Source organism: Gigantopelta aegis, chromosome 14 (assembly GCF_016097555.1).
Source record: "Gigantopelta aegis isolate Gae_Host chromosome 14, Gae_host_genome, whole genome shotgun sequence".
Lineage (NCBI taxonomy): Eukaryota > Metazoa > Mollusca > Gastropoda > Neomphalida > Peltospiridae > Gigantopelta > Gigantopelta aegis.
In genome coordinates, this window is record NC_054712.1 from 40933131 (window position 1) to 40958751 (window position 25621).

At 35.0% G+C, this 25621-nt stretch overlaps 1 protein-coding gene across 1 annotated transcript in view; it reads right to left on the reverse strand.

Moving 5' to 3' along the window:
* The window catches only part of LOC121388718 (Fanconi anemia group A protein-like), an 82943-nt gene that overhangs the window by 48668 nt on the left and 8654 nt on the right, over window positions 1–25621 (reverse strand). Inside the window, exons 6-17 of the mRNA XM_041520186.1 lie at window positions 24593–24666; window positions 23756–23859; window positions 23015–23091; window positions 19839–19872; window positions 19032–19172; window positions 18001–18077; window positions 12109–12250; window positions 9417–9550; window positions 8153–8263; window positions 4767–4862; window positions 4418–4480; window positions 258–346 (exon numbers count right to left, since the gene is read on the reverse strand). Coding sequence (XP_041376120.1) covers window positions 258–346; window positions 4418–4480; window positions 4767–4862; window positions 8153–8263; window positions 9417–9550; window positions 12109–12250; window positions 18001–18077; window positions 19032–19172; window positions 19839–19872; window positions 23015–23091; window positions 23756–23859; window positions 24593–24666 — 1142 coding nt within the window. The remainder of the gene's footprint in view (window positions 1–257; window positions 347–4417; window positions 4481–4766; window positions 4863–8152; window positions 8264–9416; window positions 9551–12108; window positions 12251–18000; window positions 18078–19031; window positions 19173–19838; window positions 19873–23014; window positions 23092–23755; window positions 23860–24592; window positions 24667–25621) is intronic.

Consider the following 25621-nt stretch of genomic DNA (forward strand, 5'->3'; position numbering starts at 1 on the left):
ACAACACACTCAACACATTTTATTTACGGTTCTATGGTGTCGGACATACAATGTATGGTTAAGGACCACACATACTGAGGGAGGAAATCTGCTGTTGCCACTTCATGGGCTACTCTTTTTGGTTAGCAGCAAGGTATCTTTTATATACACCATCCCATAGACAAGATAGCACATATCATGGTATCAGTCGTGGTGCATTGGCTGGAACGAGAAATAAGCCAGGAGAGTGTAATTATTTACCATCTGTCTCATCGTACCTGGCTTCCATCACAGAAGATGGAACTTTTCCTGTCGACTCAAATGCAGTTATAGCTGTCAGGACATCCTGATCACTTCTCAGTAGACTCTACAAACAAAAATGAAGTCCTTCACAATTTACGATATCAGTCGCCAAGCCATCAGATATTGACTGAATTTACCCTATAATTTACCCATAATATTCATGTCATAAACCCATTTGATATTTACCATTTACAACATGAACAACATGTAACAGTTTCTAGACTACATCCTCCAACAACATGAATGATGTGTAACATGAACAATATGTAACAGTTTTAGACTACATCCTCCAACAACATGAACAATGTGTAACAGTTTCTAGACTACATCCTCCAACAACATGAACAGTGCGTAACAGTTTCTAGACTACATCCTCCAACAACATGAACAGTGTGTAACAGTTTCTAGACTACATCCTCCAACAACATGAACAGTGTGTAACAGTTTCTAGACTACATCCTCCAACAACATGAACAGTGTGTAAGTTTCTAGACTACATCCTCCAACAACATGAACAATGTGTAACAGTTTCTAGACTACATCCTTCAACAACATGAACAATGTGTATCAGTTTCTAGACCACAACCTCCAACAACATGAACAATGTGTATCAGTTTCTAGACTACATACACCAACAACATAAACAATGTGTAACAGTTTCTAGACTACATACTCCAACAACATAAACAATGTGTAACAGTTTCTAGACTACATACTCCAACAACATAAACAATGTGTAACAGTTTCTAGACTACATACTCCAACAACATAAACAATGTGTAACAGTTTCTAGACTACATACTCCAACAACATGAACAATGTGTAACAGTTTCTAGACTACATACTCCAACAACATAAACAATGTGTAACAGTTTCTAGACTACATCCTCCAACAACATGAACGATGTGTAACAATTTCTAGACTATATCCTCCAACAACATGAACAATGTGTAACAGTTTCTAGACTACAGCCTCCAACAACATGAACAATATGTAACAGTTTCTAGACTACATCCTTCAACAACATGAACAATATTAGTTTCTAGACTAAATCCTTCAACAACATGAACAATGTGTAACAGTTTCTAGACTACATACTCCAACAACATAAACAATGTGTAACAGTTTCTAGACTACATCCTCCAACAACATGAACAATGTGTAACAATTTCTAGACTACGTCCTCCAACAACATGAACAATGTGTAACAGTTTCTAGACTACATCATTTAACAACATGAACAATACGTAACAGTTTCTTGACTACATCCTCCAACAACATGAACAATATGTAAGTTTCTAGACTACATCCTTCAACAACAAGAACAATGTGTAACAGTTTCTAGACTACATCCTTCAACAACATGAACAGTGTGTAACAGTTTCTTGACTACATCCTCCAACAACATGAACAATATGTAACAGTTTCTAGACTACATCCTCCAACATCATGAACATTGTGTAACAGTTTCTAGACTACATCCTTCAACAACATGAACAATGTTAGTTTCTAGACTAAATCCTTCAACAACATGAACAATGTTTAACAGTTTCTAGACTACATCCTTCAACAACATGAACAGTGTGTAACAGTTTCCAGACTACATCATTTAACAACATGAACAATACGTAACAGTTTCTTGACTACATCCTGCAACCACATGAACAATATGTAACAGTTTCTAGACTACATCCTCCAACATCATGAACATTGTGTAACAGTTTCTAGACTACATCCTTCAACAACATGAACAATGTTAGTTTCTAGACTAAATCCTTCAACAACATGAACAATGTTTAACAGTTTCTAGACTACATCCTTCAACAACATGAACAGTGTGTAACAGTTTCCAGACTACATCATTTAACAACATGAACAATACGTAACAGTTTCTTGACTACATCCTCCAACCACATGAACAATATGTAACAGTTTCTAGACTACATTCTCCAACAACATGAACATTGTGTAACAGTTTCTAGACTACAGCCTCCAACAACATGAACAATATGTAACAGTTTCTAGACAACATCCTTCAACAACATGAACAATATTAGTTTCTACACTAAATCCTCCAACAACATGAACAATATGTAACAGTTTCTAGACTACATCCTTCAATAACATGCACAATGTGTAACAGTTCTAGACTACATCCTTCAACAACATGAACAATACGTAACAATTTCTAGACTACATCCTTCAACAACATGAACAATATGTACCAGTTTCTAGACTACATCCTTCAACAACATGAACAGTGTGTAACAGTTTCTAGACTACATCATTTAACAACATGAACAATACGTAACAGTTTCTTGACTACATCCTCCAACCACATGAACAATATGTAACAGTTTCTAGACTACATTCTCCAACAACATGAACATTGTGTAACAGTTTCTAGACTACAGCCTCCAACAACATGAACAATATGTAACAGTTTCTAGACAACATCCTTCAACAACATGAACAATATTAGTTTCTAGACTAAATCCTCCAACAACATGAACAATATGTAACAGTTTCTAGACTACATCCTTCAATAACATGCACAATGTGTAACAGTTCTAGACTACATCCTTCAACAACATGAACAATACGTAACAATTTCTAGACTACATCCTTCAACAACATGAACAATATGTACCAGTTTCTAGACTACATCCTTCAACAACATGAACAGTGTGTAACAGTTTCTAGACTACATCATTTAACAACATGAACAATACGTAACAGTTTCTTGACTACATCAACAATATGTAACAGTTTCTAGACTACATCCTCCAACAACATGAACATTGTGTAACAGTTTCTAGACTACAGCCTCCAACAACATGAACAATATGTAACAGTTTCTAGACTACATCCTTCAACAACATGAACAATATTAGTTTCTAGACTAAATCCTTCAACAACATGAACAATGTGTAACAGTTTCTAGACTACATCCTTCAATAACATGACTACAGTTCCTACATCAACAACATGAACAATATGTAACAATTTCTAGACTACATCCTTCAACAACATGAACAATATGTACCAGTTTCTAGACTACATCCTTCAACAACATGAACAGTGTGTAACAGTTTCTAGACTACATCATTTAACAACATGAACAATACGTAACAGTTTCTTGACTACATCAACAATATGTAACAGTTTCTAGACTACATCCTCCAACAACATGAACATTGTGTAACAGTTTCTAGACTACAGCCTCCAACAACATGAACAATATGTAACAGTTTCTAGACTACATCCTTCAACAACATGAACAATATTAGTTTCTAGACTAAATCCTTCAACAACATGAACAATGTGTAACAGTTTCTCGACTACAGCCTCCAACAACATGAACAATATGTAACAGTTTCTAGACTACATCCTTCAATAACATGCACAATGTGTAACAGTTCTAGACTACATCCTTCAACAACATGAACAATACGTAACAGTTTCTAGACTACATCCTTCAACAACATGAACAATATGTACCAGTTTCTAGACTACATCCTTCAACAACATGAACAATGTGTAACAGTTTCTAGACTACATCCTCCAACAGCATGGACAACATGTAACAGTTCTAGACTACAACCTTCAACAACATGAACAATATGTAACAGTTTCTAGACTACATCCTCCAACAACATGAACAATAAGTAACGGTTCTAGACTACAACCTTCAACAACATGAACAATATGTAACAGTTTCTAGACTACAACCTTCAACAACATGATTAATATGTAACAGTTTGAAGACTACATCCTTCAACATGAACAATGTGTAACAGTTTCTAGACTACATCCTTCAACAACATGAATAAGGATTTACTTTTTTTTTATTACATCTTTGGGCTCGAAAAAGGAAGTAAATTATGGCCTGCTGTTATGTTTTTAAAACAGTATGCCAACAGAAATATGTCCTGATTAAACAAATAATGGCCTGCTGGAAATATGACAGCATGTGGTTTGGGATAGTGTGTGAACAACAGATATATATTTGAGAGCATTATGGATTTAAAATATAACAGAATCTTACGGTAAACACCAGATGAGATAATCAGTTTCCAAAAAAAAAAAAAGACCTGCTTTTCAGGGATCACGATTTCGAACCCTGCATCTCACCTGCTTTGTGTCACTCTGACCAGCAGTGCTAACCTCATAGATACCATCATCGTTCAACGTCTCCTGTAAGAAATGAGCAGATCAGTAACATCATTTTATATATCCTAGTAGAAAGAATGTGCAGATACCATCACCATTAAAAGTCTCCTGTAAGAAATGAACATATCAGTGACATTGTTTTGTATATCCTAGTAGAAATTACCTGCTGATACCATCACCGTTTAACATATCCACTAGGTCAGTTAATTGTTTATTAAATATTTTAACTAAGAATAATTTATTTTAGTGATAGCATGCCTGCCTATATTGTGTAGGAAGTGAGAAAGACAAGAAAGAACACATAAATTACCTTCAAATCGGCCAGTCTTGTCTTTGCCAAGGCAACATAGTCGGATAAAAGATCTCTGCATTTCGGTGGAACATACGGAGGTCGTACAATGTGAACCTGAACAAATCAGCAGAACAATGATATCATTTTATAAAAATAGAAAGTATGTCTTGTAACTAATAAAAATAGAAAGTATGTCTTGTAACTAGTCGTAAAAATAGAAAGTATGTCTTGTAACTAGTCGTAAAATAGAAAGTACATGTGTATGTCTTGTAACTAGTCGTAAAAATAGAAATTATGTTTTGTAACTAGTCGTAAAAATAGAAAGTATGTCTTATAACCACTCATAAAAATAGAAAGTATGTCTTGTAACTAGTAAAAATAGAAAGTATTTCTTGTAACTAGTCGTAAAAATAAAAAGTATGTCTTGTAACTAATCGTAAAATAGAAAGTATGTCTTGTAACTAGTAAAAATAGAAAGTATGTCTTGTAATTAGTCGTAAAATAGAAAGTATGTCTTGTAACTAGTCGTAAAAATAGAAAGTATGTCTTGTAACTAGTCGTAAAATAGAAAGTATGTCTTGTAACTAGTAAAGCTAGAAAGTATGTCTTGTAACTAGTAGTAAAAATAGAAAGTATGTGTTGTAACTAGTCGTAAAAATAGAAAGTACATGTTGTAACTAGTCATAAAAATAGAAAGTACATGTTGCAACTAGTCATAGAAAGAGAAACAAGTCGTAAAAATAGAAAGTATGTGTTGTAACTAGTCCCAAAAATAGAAACTATATTTTGTAACTAATTGTAGAAATAGAAAGTACACATGTACATGTATGTGTTGTAACTAGGGATGGGACGATTATTCGATGTTACCGATAAACGCGGTTTTAGGCCCACGGTTCGGTGCACCATTTTCCAATTTGCGAACCGCGGTTCATTTTGGTTTTTTTTTTTAAATATGGTACATGTACATGTATAAAAATTTTCACACATTGCTGGCAATCTTGATGACCCGCAAAGTATTTCGGCCAATTACAGCATTTGATTCCCTAAACCGGACATGTTTGCATGGGCAATATTTTTTTATAAACTTGAAACAGCCTTTATTGGGAATATAAACTTATGTAGTGTTATCTCCTGATATTTGACTGCAAATTATAATTAAAAACACTCTGCTGATGAATGTCATATTGGAGCTACATGTAAAAATATATATTTTTTTTTTTAAAGCAAGTGGCATCAACCACACATACACATGTAGTCAGTTCTCTGTAAACAGTTTACATTGAGATTTTTCCCTTTTTGCACAGTGCGATATCTGTATAAAATTTACCTTGAGATTTTTCCCTTTTTGCACAGTGCAAATTCTGTAAACAGTTTACCTTGAGATTTTTCCATTTTTGCACATTGCAATATCTGTATAAAGTATACCTCAGTCCTTGCCTTTTGAAAAACAAAGGTGAGTGAAAAATCGCACACCTCAAAACGCTTAGGCGAGTGAAAAATCGCACTCATCAAAATGCTAAGGCGAGTGAAAATCAAGCATTTATTAATTTAGTAATTGGTACATGTAAATGTAGAGACATATGTTGCAAAAATGAACCAATAAACCAATGTTTTCTTCTAATTTTATGTTGTTTGGTTCATTAGTGTAGTCTGACTTCTTTTCCCTTTCAGGAATGGAGTTATAGTTTATTAAAAAGTTTTAGGAGTAGTACTATAGAAATATAATTATGACATGTATACACTGAAGCAAACCATTTGATTTCTTAATTACAATATGTATTATTCAGATAATTTGATGCACACAATTATACATATACCTTTTCAGTGTTAGATGGTTTGATAAACGTGCAGCTAAACATATATAGGAACCAACTTGTCTCGAATTTGATTATTATGTACAACGAACATGATTAGGATAGTTGGGATGGGAAAAAACACTGGTTCCGAGGAGGTGGTTCATGAACTACGACACAAGCATATCAGGTGTGCACTGCCGACTCATACTCGTGAAACGTGGGCCTACAATTACTTCAAATGATAGTGTTAGTTGGGACACTGACATTCACATGGCATTTTTAATTCAACATGACGCAACCAATCTCCCTCCCTCAACATTTTGTAACATGTCATTTAACCTACCGCTACAAGTTATGAACAGCTCTGACGGCGTTATATCATTGATCTAGAACGGCCCCATTGTTGTTAATAACAAAATACACAAACTCTGAAAAAAATCTTTCATTGCAAAGGATTTTATTCAAAACGTGGGATGCCATAATAAAGATAATATAAAAAACCCATAATTTTAGACACCATCATCAATGCGTATTAAGTTGTCAAGTAGACCAGCGTGTGCGTGCAGAATTCCAAGAGTAAAAATAATCTGACACCAATAGCTCTGATTGGTCAATATGCCACAGACTACTGCGCATCAAATCATGTTCCAGTCACGTGGTCTGTGACTTTCTAACAAATGAAACAAAAATTAAATAGTCGGAAATGATCATTGATTACTGTTACTATAGTGTGTACATATATACATATCTAAATAACATATGCACATTTATTAACCTCTGGCTGAAATACAAATATTTAAATGAAGTTTTTTTTTGTGTTTTTTTATTATTCAATCTAATTTTTTATTTTTTTAAAAAAAGTATAAAATTACACGATTGCCATTTTCTGGACCTTACGTAAGCTTTGTAGGCTAACAGTTATGAACTAATCGAGACAATTTGACCGACTTCGCTGATTTCCGTAACAAGTTCATTTGTGTAGGCTACAGAAGCCACTATTTAATTCAATCCCATTTCTTTTTTTGTCATAACTATATGAACAGTATAAATGAGTTATCCTTATCAGACGATCTATTACCTTACAAAAGTGAACTGTTTCTATTTAATAATAAATTAAATAGGCAAAGAATTTTGATCGGATTGGTACATCTTCGAAGATGTCTATTAAACCTGTGTTTTCCGATTTGTATAGCACAGATAAGTACCAGTCATATATTAAAATCTTGCATGGACGCTACCGTTCTCGTAACATTTTTTTCTGGTATTATTAAATGGATCTTTCTATCAGCTACATAAGATACATGTACAATGTAAATAGTGGCAATCAATATACAAAATTATTTTATGTGCACTGTTTGTTAAGTGTAACGTGCATTATTTTTCACACTCGCCAGATTGAAATTATGTGCGCTGTACGAGCGCGATCGCACCCGCGCACCTTAAAAAGCAAGGTCTGATACCTTGAGATTTTTCCATTTTTGCACAGTGCGATATCTGTATAAAGTTTACCGTGAGATTTTTCAATTTTTGCACAGTGCGATAACTGTATAAAGTTTACATGTAGATTTTTCCTTGTTTCATATGGCTCAATATCTGTAAATAGTTTACCTTTAGATGTTTCCCTGTTTCGTAAGGCACGATATCTGTCAGAAACTTCATGAGGAATGTAAAAGATTTTCTGCTGGATGCTGGAGACCGGGATCCATCTCCAAATGTTTTCTTAAAATAAACAAACAAATATAATACAATGAAATGATGTGTTCTCACTCGTCATACTCAAATCAATAAAATCACTGTTCTTGACTTCTAACATAGTTGCTACATTTTAACTTTATTGTTGTGGAAGTAACAATAATATGCCACTCACTACTCAGCAAATCAGCAGCATTTAGGTGACAAATTTAGTGCCATCAGAAAAAAAGTGCCCTTTTCATTACTTTGCTTTAGTTAGTTGTGATGTGTTAGGCTATCCATTGATCATAATTATGGTGTCAATACAAGGTCAATCCATTCGACAGATCCTGCTGTATGCTGCCTTCATTTGTTCACCGAACTGAACGCCAAATCCTGCTCTATGCTGCCTGTATCCTGAAGTTTAATTAAAGCAGCGTCCTATTTCAGACCCCTTCAAGTAAACTGTAGAAATATTTCAAACTCAAAGTTGAAATATGTCGAACTCAGTGGAAATATGTCAAATTCAAAGTATCAAATGTATTTTTTTTTTAGCAGGATGACATGATCACCATATTTATAATTATCTTGTGTTAATATTTTTGCTGGACCTTTTCAGGTTTATTTTGTCAAATAAATTTGAATTTTTTTTTTTTAGGGGTTTCTATCATATGTGTTGGTGGATTTGTTACTGTTAATAGTAATGGGTCACTTTTAAGAATTGTAACCCTTCCAAGGACAGACTTTTTCTAATTGACCAAGTTTTAATTAAGTCCTGCATTTCCATAATCTTAGAGTTATAATTATCTTCTATTATACAATCTAAATTAACTGTAAAGATTATATACAAAGACGATAAAAAAAATTCCACATCCCATTTTTGTTTCCATCGTGTGTGATGATAGACTTCTTTGAAATGCTTTTTGCTACATATCCAAATGGCTTTTAACATGTGTAATTAATTCTTAAACCAGTAATAGTCAAGTAAAAAACCATCGTATTATTGAGAGACCGGGATGATCCGTCTAAAATAAACATTGTATCATCAGTGTATTGTGGTATCAGGTATTCTTCGCCATCAATAGTAATGCCCTTTATATCTTTGTTGTTTCTCACCAAAATAGCAAGAATATTGGCGCAAATTATAAAAAATATACGTGGACACCTTCCACACAGCACTGTTAGGATTACATATATTTACCTGAAACCAATCCTGGTAGGTGGGAAATATGTGGACACCTTCAACACAACACTGCCGCGCCAGCAGGAATGCAACGATTGTGTTCTCCATCTCACAGTTCTCCAGCCCTTCCTTGAGAACGCTTGAAATGTGATCTACAAACACAAAACAGCTTCTACTGATGTGTGGACGAGTCCAGCATACAGCAAAATATGTCTGGTATAGAAATTATAGCAAAAAGCTACCCATTTTAACTTGTGTTAAAAATATGCATTATGTTTTATTCAAAATATTTTTAATGGGTATTATCTCAATTAATTGAGTAAACAGATGAGATATGATAGTCTCATATCACAATATCTCACGACATTTTAACTGAGAAAACAAACGAGATATGTTACAGTTTCCTATGACAATATGTCACCTCTGATGAACTGAGGAAAGAGACAAGATATATGTTACAGCTTTGTATGACAATATCTCACAACTGAGTGAGGAAACATGAGATATGTTATAGTTTCCTATGACAATATCTCATGACTGATTAACTGAAGAAACAGACAAGATATGTTAGTTTTATATGACAATATCTCACCACTGATTAACTGAGGAAACAGACGATATGTTAGTTTCATATAACAATATCTCACCACTGATGAACTGAGGAAACAGACGAGATATGTTAGTTTCATATGACAATATCTCACAATTGAGTGAGGAAACGTGATATGTTACAGTTTCATATGACAATATCTCCCCACTGATTAATGGTGGAAACAGATGAGATATGTTAGTTTCATATGACAATATCTCCTGACTGATTAACTGAAGAAACAGACAAGATATGTTAGTTTCCTATGACAATATCTCACGACTGATTAACTGAGGAAACAGACTAGATATGTGACTATATCTTTCCACTGATTAACTGAGGAAACAGATGAGATATATGAGTTTCCTATGACAATATCTCACCACTGATTAATTGAGGAAACAGACGAGATATGTTAGTTTCGTATGACAATATCTCACGACTGATTAACTGAGGAAGCAGACAAGATATGTTAGTTTTATATAACAATATCTCACCACTGATTAAGGAAGGAAACAGACAAGATATGTTAAAGTTTCGTATGACAATATCTCACCACTGATTAACTGTGGAAACAGACGAGATATGTTAGTTTCATACGACAATATCTCACAACTGAGTGAGGAAACGTGATATGTTACAGTTTCATATGACAATATCTTCCCACTGATTAATGGTGGAAACAGACAAGATATGTTAGTTTCATATGACAATATCTCACAACTGAGTGAGGAAACGTGATATGTTACAGTTTCATATGACAATATCTCCCCACTGATTAATGGTGGAAACAGATGAGATATGTTAGTTTCATATGACAATATCTCATGACTGATTAACTGAAGAAACAGACGAGATATGTTAGTTTCATATGACAATATCTCACGACTGATTAACTGAGGAAGCAGACAAAATATGTTAGTTTTATATAACAATATCTCACCACTGATTAATGGTGGAAACAGATGAGATATGTTAGTTTATGACATATGACAATGTTAGTTTCATATGACAATATCTCACGACTGATTAACTGAGGAAGCAGACAAGATATGTTAGTTTTATTTAACAATATCTCACCACTGATTAAGGGAGGAAACAGACAAGATATGTTAAAGTTTCGTATGACAATATCTCACCACTGATTAACTGTGGAAACAGACGGGATATGTTAGTTTCATACGACAATATCTCACAACTGAGTGAGGAAACGTGATATGTTACAGTTTCATATGACAATATCTTCCCACTGATTACTGGTGAAAACAGATGAGATATGTTAGTTTCATATGACAATATCTCTTGTCTGATTAAATGAAAAAACAGACGAGATATGTTAGTTTCTTATGACAATATCTCACAACTGAGTGAGGAAACGTGATGTTACAGTTTCATATGACAATATCTTCCCACTGATTAATGGTGGAAACAGATGAGATATGTTAGTTTCATATGACAATATCTCATGACTGTTTAACTGAAGAAACAGACGAGATGTGTTACAGTTTCATATGACAATATCTCACGACTGATTAACTGAAGAAACAGACGAGATGTGTTACAGTTTCATATGACAATATCTCACGATTAACTGAGGAAACAGACGAGATGTGTTTCAGTTTCATATGACAATATCTCACGATAGATTAACTGAGGAAACAGACGAGATATGTTACAGTTTTATATGACAATATCTCACCACTGATTAAGGGAGGAAACAGTCAAGATATGTTACAGCTTCGTATGACAGTATCTCAAGACTGATTAACTGAGTAAACAGATGAGATACCTGTATGTTAGTTTCATATGACAATATCTCAGGACTGATTAACTGAGGAAAGATACAAGATATGTTACAGCTTTGTATGACAATATCTCACCACTGATTAACTGAGAAACAGATGATATGTGTTACAGCTTTGTATGACAATTATGTCCCAATATCTCACCACTGACAGGAAACAGACAAGATATGATACAGCTTTATATGACAAAATCTCACCACTTATTAACTGAAGAAACAAGATGAAATATGTTACAGTTTCATATGACAATATCTCACGACAGATTAACTGAGGAAACAGATGAGATAAGATACAGCTTTGTATGACAAAATCTCACCACTTATTAACTGAGGTGCGCCTGGGAAACAGACGAGGTACGTTGCGAGAAATGACAGGAGAGTCTCCCAGTTGACTTCCTGTCTGTCAAGGACTCGTTGCAAGATCTCAAGAACATCACCCGCTGCAAACGGGATGAAGAGCTGCAAGCAAAAACAATAAAGACAATCATTGTGAACACTCAAACGGGACAACACAATCGTTGTGAACACTTAAACGCAACAACACAATCGTTGTGAACACTCAAACGGAACAACACAATCATTGTGAACACTCAAACGGGACAACACAATCATTGTGAACACTCAAATGGAACAACACAATCATTGTGAACACTCAAACAGAACAACACAATCATTGTGAACACTCAAACAGAACAACACAATCATTGTGAACACTCAAACGGAACACACAATCATTGTGAACACTCAAACGGAACAACACAATCATTGTGAACACTCAAACGGAACAACACAATCATTGTGAACACTCAAATGGAACAACACAGTCATTGTGAACACTCAAACGGAACAACACAGTCATTGTGAACACTCAAACGGAACAAAGAGCTACAAGCTATTTAAATACTTTCCATTGATATCCTCATTCCTTTCAGTCCAGAACAAATTACACATAAAATAATGAAAATGAATGTTATTAACATCAGGTGCAAATTAGAAATTTCGAAAACTTAATTGAATTGTACAGTTCTCAGGAAAGTCATTAATGAAAATTTAATTTACATAACAAGATCATCCAAGATGAGGTCTGTTGCCAGGGCAACGACTGACATGTTATAGTCAGTAGCATTCTCATATGTCTCATCCTGAGCCCAGTAGGCTACCACAAACTTTTTCCCCTTTGACTTTAACTTTTCTATTTTTCCAGAATAGATCACCTGGTGACCATCCTCATACCACACTTGACAGATGGAATTCCCAACACATTTTCCCGTCAATATGTCTGCAATATGTTTGTGTTTGGTGCCTGACAGTTTTGGAAATATTTCAGGAATTTCATCTATTTCAATCTGTTTTAGTTTCTTTTTCTTAATCCTTTCTTAAACAGCTTTTGTTAGGATGGCATCCCTCTTTTTCTTGTCCATGACACCAAGGTAGTCGACTGTGCCATTTTTCTGGGGTCTCATTTTGCTTCAGAGATAGCAGAGAGTAGCATTCTGGGCCCTTTTCTTGGCAGAGCTAAATATACTCATGACTTCTTCAGCCTCAATGTTATGTGTACGGACTGACTTTGTTTTATTCTTCAATCCAACTGTGATAGTCAAGTCGAAGTATTTTTTAGTACTGCCGCAGAACAACATCAAGCACAGCACCGATACAAGCATCCATCATTGATGTAAAAATGTCTGCATTTTTGGTAGGGTGTCTCAGGGCCTGAAGTGTATGATCTGAGGTTTCCAGCGGATAATCAAAAACATCTCTCTCCCAATAAAGAAGATCAAGTGGATCCCTTTTCACTTTCAGCTTTTCCAGCACCTTTTTTACCATTGTAATGTCTTCGACATGCTCTATTTGATCCTCTGCACTCCTGTAGAACTTTATTATCCATGGACCAGTGACGAACTTTCCAAGGAGACTAAGCACTTGCATCTCTATGTGAGCTGTAGCTAGATTGAAGTTGCTGAGAAGGCTTGTTCGTAAGCCCCCACAAGACATACCCTTCTCAAGAAACGTTTGGAACATAACTTAATGCTGGATCAGAACACCGCAAATGTGGAAAAGGATATGGAGACGATTGCCTCTGTAGCATGGGAGTATTCCACAGGGAAGACCTTCATTTTCTAAAACAATCACAAAGCCACGAGGGTCGCCCTTACTGTCCTTGTATCGCAATTTGTTCATGGCTAATATAATATTGGCAGCGACACAGTCTTTGCCAAAGAGTCTCTTAAAGAGATGTGGTATGGCGTCCTCGCATTTCTTTAAAGCTGATCTTGCTTTGGTGGCTACTGAATCCAGAGGATGTAAGTGACAATTCAGCTTGTTCAGCGATTTCTTCCAGGCCTGATTCACCAGCTGGATAGCAGCATAGTTTGCCGCACACCTGTCAGTTAAGGTGTTCGAAATGTTCGAAATTACTTTTCTCTTGCAGTCTTCTTGATCCAACTCGAGAAAATAAGAATGAACATATGCCAAATTGTCTACCAAGTCACAAATGTGGTTGCTGTAATCCTCAGCACTACCTCCAGTTCATCGACAGCAACAATAAAACATTTCGATTCTGTGGTTACATGAATGCTGTTCACGTGGCTTCCCACCTAACATGGTGTGTTTGTTGGCAATTATTGCTTCTGCTGTCTGAAGATTGGATATGGCTCCCAATTCCCGTGTCATTGCCTCGACTGTTGTTCTGTGAGGAATGTCTGATAAAGTAATACCACATCGCTCACCAAACGTTTTCATAATGACTGGTATGTTAGCAGTTGGCACCTGGTTGACGAGGGCATCATATACCATCATCCTCACATGGGAAGAATACCCCTTCCCATCTACCTTGGTAGTTTTGTTATCTGCTTTCATCTCCTCTACTTTCTCTTCAAGCAACATTTTCTCTTTTTCTTGTGGTAATTTGTTGTTTTGCCAAAGAAGAAACCTGGTCTTGCACTGTCTTCAGAACTGTACCAACATTGGAATCACTGAACTCATCTCTAAGCCTTAATATTTTATAATTTTTGCATTGGACAGATTGATTTGAAGTCTTTACAGATCTCTTTTGTTTTGTTCTTATATTTCGGATAGCCAGTATCTTCTCCCTTTGCATTGTAAGTTTTTTTTGTCACAATACCATTAAACTAGTCCGGAGTCTTTTACAGTTGGCGCACTTTGAAATCTTCCTTGTTTTTACAGGTGATTTGAGAAGAGGTGGTGTGGTTATGCCTGCCGTCGGCATTTCTTGCATTTCTGATACATCATGACTAGTTAAGTTGTCTGGAATTAAGGAAAATTATTCTTGACAAACTGACTTGAAGCTGTTAATTTCATTATGATCAGATAGGTGCCGAAACCTGTTGAGAGACTGATGAACAATTCTTTTGACTCTTGCATCGAAGATAGCGTAAAATTGCTTCACTATGGGTTTCATGCTGATACATTGAAGGAATATGCTTAAAGATATCTCCCTTTGTTTTGGCACGACTACAGTCACAGCTGCTGATATAAAGAAATAAAACGTGTCCCTTCAAAAAATCCAAGGAAGTAGGCAGTCGAAAAGTTGTCTTAACAGTCACTGCTTCGTGATACCTGGTTGGGCAGGAGCGATAGACTGAAATGCTTTCTTACGTTTAGGTAGCATCTGGAAAAATTAAATAAAAACAAAATTTAATTAGTGAAAAGATTATAACCAGGACAGTACATACCACATCCTTTGGTATACTATGGTGCACTAGCTGGAAAGGGAAAAAGCCCAATAAAAAAATTGGTCCACTAAGCAGATTTGATACGTAACTGAATCACATCAGGTGAATGCTCAACTCACTGAGCTGGATCCCACTCTATCAAATACTATTAACCTTTATAAAAAAGATTTTAAGCAAAACAATTTGCATTAGAATGTGATAGTATTAAGTAAGTTACTGTAACTGATATTAAAGTAATATTTAATAGCCAGGATCTTTAATATGAACTTTCCCATACAAAACAGTACATAACACAGCCTTATGGGGAGGAGAAGCACTGGCTAGAATGGGAAAAGTCCAATGGTAGTCAGGTCCACGAAGATTCGACCGGGCCCACCTTAAGCGACAACTCTACCAACTGAGCTAAATCTGGTCCCATATATAATTATTTATATGAACACAAACTAAGTCAAACCAAGAATATATATTATGTATATGGGGGGTGGGGGTTGTAATAACTTTTTAAAAAATAAGTTGTAATAACATAAAAATAAGCTGTAATAACTTAATTCACAAACATAATGATTAAATTTAATTTTGTGAACCTGTTGAAAATTTAATTAAAGAAAATTCATTTCAATAATTAAAAAACACATTTAAACCAAAACAGAATCAGGGTATATGCACTTGGGTTTTATTTTGACTGGCCAATCAGGCCACTCACAGCAACACTTTGACTCGTCTGTACAACTTTTGAATGGCCCACGACCGTATTTCGTTAAACAAAAAGAACTTACTTAAATTGCACTTTAAAAACATGTTATCATATCATACAAACAATAATAACAACACAAAAGAAGGAAACAGAACTTGTTTTAGTTTTATTACAAACTGTTGTAATTAAATTATAATTATTATGTTGTCACGGGACCCACACATTAAAACATCTGGAATGTTATACCAAGGCTCAGTCTTGGAATGAATAAGGTGCTATTAATAATTATGGTCGTATGACGAGGAATTAAAAAATACTAAGCTGACAGCAATCTATGATGACATCGTTCGCAGTGACGATTGGGTGTTTGGTATAGTAGACTTGGTATATTCCACAAGAAACAAAAACATACATTTGTACCAACACAATGTAACATTGGATAACCTCAGGCTTGTAAACAAATTTTGTTTGTGAAACATAGCGTACCAGAATGTGACGAGTTGTTCAGATTGTAACTAAATGGAAAGTAAAGACGGACATAGCCTAAGTGTTCCGACTGAACCTACAAACACATTTACGTGGTCAAGGTTTTCTGAATACATAATCAAAACCGTCCGAGACTGTTCGATAGACTGGGGAAGTGATTGCTATTATGTCCTATATAGATTTGGTTGCGCAGATACTAATAGAAAACCAGTTAAAAACAATAAATAAAAAATAACTTTCCGATCTCTTACAAACATTAATTATTTGCATTTTGATATGCGGAAATTTTCGGTCGCGATATGGGCGACACGTGATAAGGTTTTGACTTGCCCGACGCTATTTTACAATACAATATAAATACTGTTAATCATGTCCACTTACCTTTTAAAGGTGTCCGATTCCTATGTAGGTGAGATTTTGCTGGTTGAAATTCAGTGATGTTTTCAAAGCGATGTGAAATGAAAAATATTGATCTTGTACAAAATTTTAAAAAAACGAAACCGGAAAGGGATATCTACACTACGTCACAGCCATGAATCATTCGGATTCCCCCCTTGTGAACCAATGAAAACCACGCTTTTGTAGACACCACTGCAAACAGAGGAGTTCTCCTGACACAGTTATCTGGTTAGAACTGGCCACTGTCGATAGTGTGTATTCCCACATACCTACAATTATACATATCGCAATTGTGGGGTGCTAGCATTTTGTTGATACAGTTGTAAATGCATCTTAAAATATCATAAAATCATGGGGCTCTATAGGAAACAAAATAAGTTGTTTTTGTTTGTTTGTTTTAACTTACTTTGAACTGTTCTGTGTTTGTGGTTCCTCCAAAATTGTCAATGACTATACGCAATTATAATTTTGAACCGCATACCAGTCTACAGCACCAGAAGTATAGGTAATGCGAAAACAAGAACACGTACACGGACCGAATTAAATTTTAAAAAATGAATTACGGACTTGAAACTTTCACGTATGTATATTAATTTAGCGTACAAGCGTATTTCTGTTCATCCATGCGTACAAAATATGCACAAATCGTCCACATAGGCAGGTCTGTACAGTACCATAAAACAATATATACAACAATGTATATTTCACAACAAACATTTATGACCCAGTTTGCAAAGCCTGATTTTGACTTGCACATTGTGTAACTACTTTATGTTTCAACATTAACCCTATTATGTACAAGATACCTGGTATTAAAGTAACCATGTAAACAGAGGACAAAATAAAAGCATTAATTCTTGATGGAAACAGAATGTAGATTAAACGGATACGTTGAAAAATACAGTGTAACTGGTTAGAGATAATTTAACAAAAATTACCTGTTTATAAAAAGAAGAAATGCAAGCCTCCACTTTCGCCGATTTCCAATTTCTTTGTTGTTTCAAGGCTTGGGAAACTAAAAATTAGCAAAAGTAAGATTTATGTATTCATTCAATACCTTGAAGACACAAAAAATACACTCAAGATGCATTAATATGTTTTATTTTTAATGTGTATTTTTCATGCACAAACTTATAACAGCCAAAAGAATTTGTTACATGCAGGTAATGTTCAAACACACTCTCCTGGACACACATATCCAGATAATGTATAAAATGTGCATGAGAAGGAAGGAAGTGTTTTATTTAACGACGCACTCAATACATTTTATTTACAGTTATATGGCGTCAGACATATGGTTAAGGACCACACAGATATTGAGGGCGGAAACCTGCTGTCGCCACTTCATGGGCTACTCTTTTCGATTAGCAGCAAGGGATCTTTTATATGCACCACCCCATAAACAGGATAGCACATACCACAGCCTTTGATGTACCAGTCATGGTGCACTGGCTGGAGCGAGAAATAGCCCAATGGGCCCACTGATGGGGATCGATCCCACACTGACCGCGCATCAAGTGAGCGCTTTAGCACTGGCCTACGTCTGCCCCATTTTGTTTAACGACATTATTAAAGCACAATGATTTAGCACAAAATTTTTGTACTCAGAGAGGAAAGCCACTACATTTTTTTTTCAATTAGCAAAGGATCTTTGCACCATCCCACAGACAGAATAGCCTTTGATATAACAGTCATGGTGCACTGGCTGGAACGAGAAATATCCTAATGGGCCCAATGACAGGGATCGATCCCAGACTGACCGCGCATCAAGCGAGCACTTTAGCACTGGACTACGTTCCACCCCACAATGCATAAAGTTACTGTACTGGGGCCTAATTCACTCAACTCTCGCAACTTTGCTAAAAGACTTGCAAAGAGAATGCTTTGTTGTCTAGCAGAGCCTAATAGAGCTTTGAGAATTAGGCCTCTGGTATATACCACACAACAAGTGAAAGACAACAACTCAGACCTTTCAAACATGGCTTGTAGCTCATAATCAGTGACAGCGTGTGTGTGCAGAACTTCCGAACACTGACCGGGCTGATTTCGGCACTCGGAGTAAGACACGCGTATCTCAACAAGGACGTCTCACCGGGCTTCGCAAGGAAGTCTGAAGGAAAAGTTACACACAGTGTAGCAGATTGTGTAACCAGTAGATGTTAGGCATAAATCAAGGCTTCTAGATTATGGTAGCCCCACTCTTATGGCTAGTGATATCCAATGTTGGGCTAGTAAATAACTACTATTGCCATGCCCGACGGCTAGTGATTTTTTTTTTGTCAAATGTTGCAGTTAAGTCTATTTTGTAAATATGAATATCCTGGCCCCAACCCACCTTCATGTTGGTGTTTGTAAGCTCTGTCTCACTCTTTAGGTGACATATCTGATTATTACTATTATTTAGTGAAATTGTATTAACTTAAAGTAAAGTAGGGCTAGTAAATTTTTAATTGTGTCTAGTAATTAGTTTTAAATCACTGATCCCATGGCTAGTGGATTTTATAAAAATTCTAGAAACGCTGATCATAAATATATATTACCAATTGCTACACACTGGTGTTCAGCATCGCAAAGAAACTTGCAAACACTAAGTGAGTTACTGTTTTCAATTAACAGAAAATGTTTTAATAGGTGCTTTCAACAGATAAAATACAAAGAATTATGCAATTTGATATACAACTTCTGTAACAATTAACAATTAATATGTATCTTAAGGATTTCAAACAATCATAAAATGAAGAAAAAAAACCCTTTAATTGTGTATCATTTGCCTTACTTTTTGTTAATCCATCCACAATAGAGATGCAAACCTGAATAAAAAGAAAAGAAAACAGATATGCAAACATGGATCAAAACGTTTAGAATATCAGCAATTAGCCAATGATAGCACCTAGATTGTACAAACATTAAATGTTAGTAAGCATATTTTTATACTGTACAAACTTTAAATTTGTTAGCAAACAAGTCTTTTCATATTGCACAAATGTTAAATTTGTATAGTAATCAATCAATCAATAAAATATTTACATGCTCCTATACCACGAAGGTTTCGAGCATGTCTATCCCAGGTTCGGCCACCGGATGCCAGTAGTCCAACCTGGGACAGAACAATTACTGGGGCAATTTTGATATTTAACCAAACAGGGAAAAAGGACTTTACAATAAATAATTTTGTGCGTTATTTTCCCAAACAATATTTAATATACAGCAAACAACTAACAATTTGTAACGCAAATTTAGATCGGGCAGTCCTAAATATAAATATATTTTAAAATAATTTTTTAAATATATTAATTAGCCCTCAAAATAGAGGTGGCAGGTGACTAAGAGGTTAGGCTTCAGCCACAAAAAGGTTTTTTTAATAGGAAAATATGTTTTACTTAGGGGCACCCATCGTATTGGGGACTTCGGTGTGGCCGAAACCGGGGAAGGCTCCGGGGGGGGGGGGGGGGGGGGGGGGGCAGTCCCCCGGACAAACCTAACACCCCTTACGGCCAAAACCGCCTACGCCTACCGCCCTAACCATCTTCCGGTGGTAATCATGTATTTTTATATAATTGTACATATGTACAGTTTGTTAGCTCATCTTTTTAGTTAAAATTGTAAATTGTTAAAGTGACAGAACATATTTTTCACTATTAAAGCTGTTTCTGACAATTTAAATTAGAAGTACTTCCATTTATTATTTAGAATATTCATTTTCATACACCTGCAGTGGTTCAGGTCATCCAGGTTTTTATAATACCCCAAAATGCATTTTTCATTTAAAAAAAAAGACTTTTAATAGAAGATATTTATTTTTAGCTAATTATTCTATTGCTAAAAGAAAAAAGATTTTTAACAAACAATATTTATTTTTAGCTAATTATTCTAGTTAAAAGAACCAAACAGATTTTTAACAGAAGATATAAATGTTTACCTAATTATTATAATTATTATTGTTAAAAGAAAAAAGATTTTTAACAAAAAATATTTATTTGTAGCTACGGTAATCATTCTATTGTTAAATTTTTTTTTAAATGGTTTTGAATAGAAGATATTTATTTTTAGCTAATTATTCTATTGTTTAAAAAAAAGATTTTTAACAAACAATATTTTTTCAAGTTCTTTAAATCAGGGCTTCTTGAGAAATGATAAATTATTTGAAAAATATTGTGGCATGGATTGAAATTATTTTGTTGGAAAGTTGTTAAACATTCATCCGTTCAGTTTGGGAGGAAGGTAAACATTTACAGTTATGAAAACATATTGAATGTTGGGTTGGGGAAGAAGGGAAACATGGCATCCAAAGTTACACTTTAAAAAGATGATATGTAATGCCATTTATTATCAATATCGTCAAATTAAAATGTATTGTCCATATCCCTTTAGAATTATTCTTAAAATCCTTAGTGTGGCTGCAGTGTGGCTGCTAATAACAATAGGTTAGCCACTAGTACCCGGTGCCGAATAGCAAATGTAGGCTAATTGTGATTTATATATAAAATTTATTATTTCAAACATTGTAGTAGTATAGTCAACATGGTCAGTGATGGACTATCATTGTCGTCTTATTCCGATTCAAGTATCATGATTGCTGCAGCAGCCACTTCCTCAAAAGAAGCACCCATGTTGGTAAAGTAACTTCCTGTTCCAAACTCATTCCTTTCACTGTCCAGGACAGAACAGCTGGAATATGCCCAGGAGAGGTGAAAGGAATGCACCCCATGTCTGTGTGCACTCTGGGAAATTTTTCGTGACATAGGCATTTCTGTGCTTTGAGCGACATCTACCGGTGACATCAGAATACTAACTTTCAAAATTATTTCAAGTACTTGGGTCACAGGGGATTCCCATAGTATTTATCGATATAAAACCTGCTTTTTCACTCTATTTTATAAAAACATGATCTAAGTGTGTTACAGTTTTGTAGATTAACCAAAATTAGAATTAATTTTCGCAGGCTGAAACTAGGGCGTAGGACTTTAAATACAAGTGTAACACAATCTTTTACCACCAATGAGATTTAGCAGTCTAACAGTAACAGTGTGTAACATTGTTTTCAATTTCATGTCTGCAGTATTTCTCTGAAGTACCCAAGCCCAAGTCTAAACTAAAACCACTGTCTATTTTTAAACCATGCACTGGGTCTGCTGTTAATGCTAATTAGGCAAATACCTTATTCTGATTAAACACTTTTTAACTTCCTTGTAAATAAAGTTTATTTAACCATTGATTAGTATTTTTATCTAATCATTTGTATAAACGTTTTTAATTTTAATTTTTTTTTTTTTTTTTTTTATTTTTTTTACTAACATTCTCCCCACCCCTCTTGTTGTGAGCACAGTTTCTGGCCCTAGTCTTAAATTGATATAAGCACGTTAATTCCCGACATCTGACCTGACAGTCATTTGTGGGCATACATACATACATTCTGATTAGCTAAGAACAATGACCTAGACTGACAACTACATGTACAGCTACAATGTACCGGGTAGGTGAACAGTTTAAGCTGACCGTCTGTGTCTCAAACATGTATAGCTATTGAGTTTGTTGTTGACTGCTGTTGTTGTAAGTCGTCTCACCATTAAATTTTGGATGTAAATAAACAGCACTGGTAAGTAATTGTAACATAGAAGGTGTGTTTCTGATAATTAAATACCAGTTAAAAAACCCACAATTAAACTAATTAATTAATAATTATTATGTATTAATAACAAATGGAAAACTAATTAAAAGATGTGTTAATGAAGGTTTTTTGTTTTTTTCCTGGTTCATTTAATTATTATTTATTATTATTATTTATTTATTTTTTAAACAAAACTGGCCCCATGTCTGGGAATAAGCCCACCACATGCTAAGCTCACAATGAGTTGTCTTAGCCACCTGGGCTTATTTCCGGTATATTTTATTCAGAATATGTTGTTCAGTAGATACATCTGTCATTCATAATGTACATTATTCAGTAGTTACTTTTTTCAAGGATCCAAAGCTTTCCTCTTTCTTCCTCTTTTCTGGAAACCCATGATTCACAAGGAAACTAATGAAGCCTGTTGTTAAAAAAAAGACATACAAAATTTAACATATAATATATTATTTCATCAAAATCTGTGCCATCTGACACATTCATAACTTTGTACTGTATCATTTGATAATAATTTTAATACTACATATGAAGTAAATTTACAATCCACGATTCCTCACCAGTGTTTCCACTAGAGATTTATTCTAGAGTACGTTCTCGGTTGGCCGTAAAGCCTACCAGGGCTCGTGCCGAAGTTATGGTCATTTAAAATATCATTTCAACAATATCATAATGTATGTATATAAAGTACAATGAATACTCTAATATAATGCACTTTGTGTTATTCAGGGGTGGGGGGAAGTGGTGAACAGTAAAAAAGAGGAAATCTATAGGGGTCCCGGAAATTCTTGAAATCCTAGGTTAAAATCTGTGCCATCTGACACATTTTGGAGGAAAGGGCAATTAAAATGCAAGGAAACGCAATGTTCCATGAGAGGAGAACAGCTGATCCAAGGAGAATTCCCCATCCCTGGTTATTGCAATAAATTATGTTTAAAGTCATACAGGAACACTTAAACTACTTTTTAACATTAAAAATAAAATTATATCTGAAAATATTACGGTACACGTCAGTACCCTAAGAATACTTTAAGGTTCGCATTTTTACATCTGGAAAAATTCCTGTTCACCTTTCATGATATCATCTTTGACTGGTCCACTGTCTCTTTGGTGACTGCATAAACAAAACAGCTGATTTGCAAAATCTTGGGAAAATCCATCTTCTACCAGTTTACTGCAAGTTTAAACAAAACAGTCATTGACAGATCTACTACAAGTTTAAAGAAAACAGTCTTTTAAGATTGCATGTCACCATTTATTTTTGCAAACTTCTAAATGTAAAATTATTTTTCCAATCATTACATAATTATTAAATTTGCAATACATTATTTTTCGAGCGCAGGAAATGTTTTATTCATTATCTTTTGTTTCATACTCAATAGCCAATGTATTTTTTGTGCTGGGGTGTCATTAATCATTTATTTATAGTTTAATGCTGTTAAGTGTTTATTTTAAACTGATGGATATTTTAGCATATTTTTCTAGACAAATATTAAAAATAGCCTTTGACTAATTTACACAATGAAAAGTTATTTACTTTCATTTAGTGGTTTTATCAATGATTAGAATTTAGCATGGTAATTTTAAAGCATGGCCAGATAATTTTTAATTCACTGGCCCTACAAGAAGTGAATTGTATTTTTATTCTAGAACCCCTGGTGTACATACAGATGTACAAACAGCATAAATTGGATGAAGAAAACATGGTACATATAGGTCAGGAAACAGGATATCAGCTGACTGATATTTCAAGGTGGAGTGGTGGCAAGATCAGATTACTGTTAGACGGTAATAACATGATTCATACTTTCAAACAAAACACTGATTACAGTTAGACTGTGATAACATGACACATACTTTCAAACAAAACACTGATTACAGTTAGACTGTGATAACATGACACTTACTTTGAAAAGAAGCTATCCAACACAAGCACTCCACTGGTGTGGAGACGCCATATCACTTCCAACGGCAACGAAGACTGAAACAGGACAAAAGACGAAGATGAGAAGACTGCATGCTACATGTGTATAGATCACTGACAGGGATTGATCCCAAACCGACCACGCATCAAGCGAGCACTTTACCACTGGGCTACGTCCCATCCTATGACGATGAGAAGACTGCATGCTACATGTATATATGTATATGTATGTTTGATGCACGTCAGAAAATCTCTAAACAGTGCCAGTTCCTGTCCTATCACTGCTGATAATAATTATAGTGTATTAGCAAGGGATCTTTTTATGCACTTTCACATAGACAGGATAGCACACATGATGGTCAATTTATGTTGATGCCGAGTATGTTGGTTAATAAACACTGTTTTGAGGCCATCAAACAGACCAGAAAATAGAAAATGTTTTATTTAACGATGCACTCAACACATTTTATTTACGGTTATATGGCATCAGACATATGGTTAAGGACCACACAGATATTGAGAGAGGAAACCTGCTGTCATCCACTTCATGAGCTACTCTTTTCAATTAGCAGCAATGGATCTTTTATATGCACCATCCAACAGACAGGGTAGTACATACCACAGCCTTTGATATACCAGTCGTGGTGTATTGGCTGGATTGAGAAATAGCTCAATGGGCCCACCGACGGGGATCAATCCCAGACCAACCGCGCATCAAACGAGCGTTTTACCGCTTGGCTACATCCCGCCCTTCAAACATACGAAAAAAAGTGAACTGTTCAAGGGCGTATGGTCAGTCTTGTAGCCATGTATTTCATTCAAGATATACAAGACATTCAATTGGAAAAATGCTTCAGTTGATGATGGAGTTTTTAGATTTGCTGGTGTTACTGTCAATTTGAAGCCCTGAAATGTTTACCGTATTTTCCCATGTATTATGCGCACTTTTTTTTCAGAAAATACAGGTTAAAAATGGGGGTGCACACTATACATATAACAATAGAAAAAACTG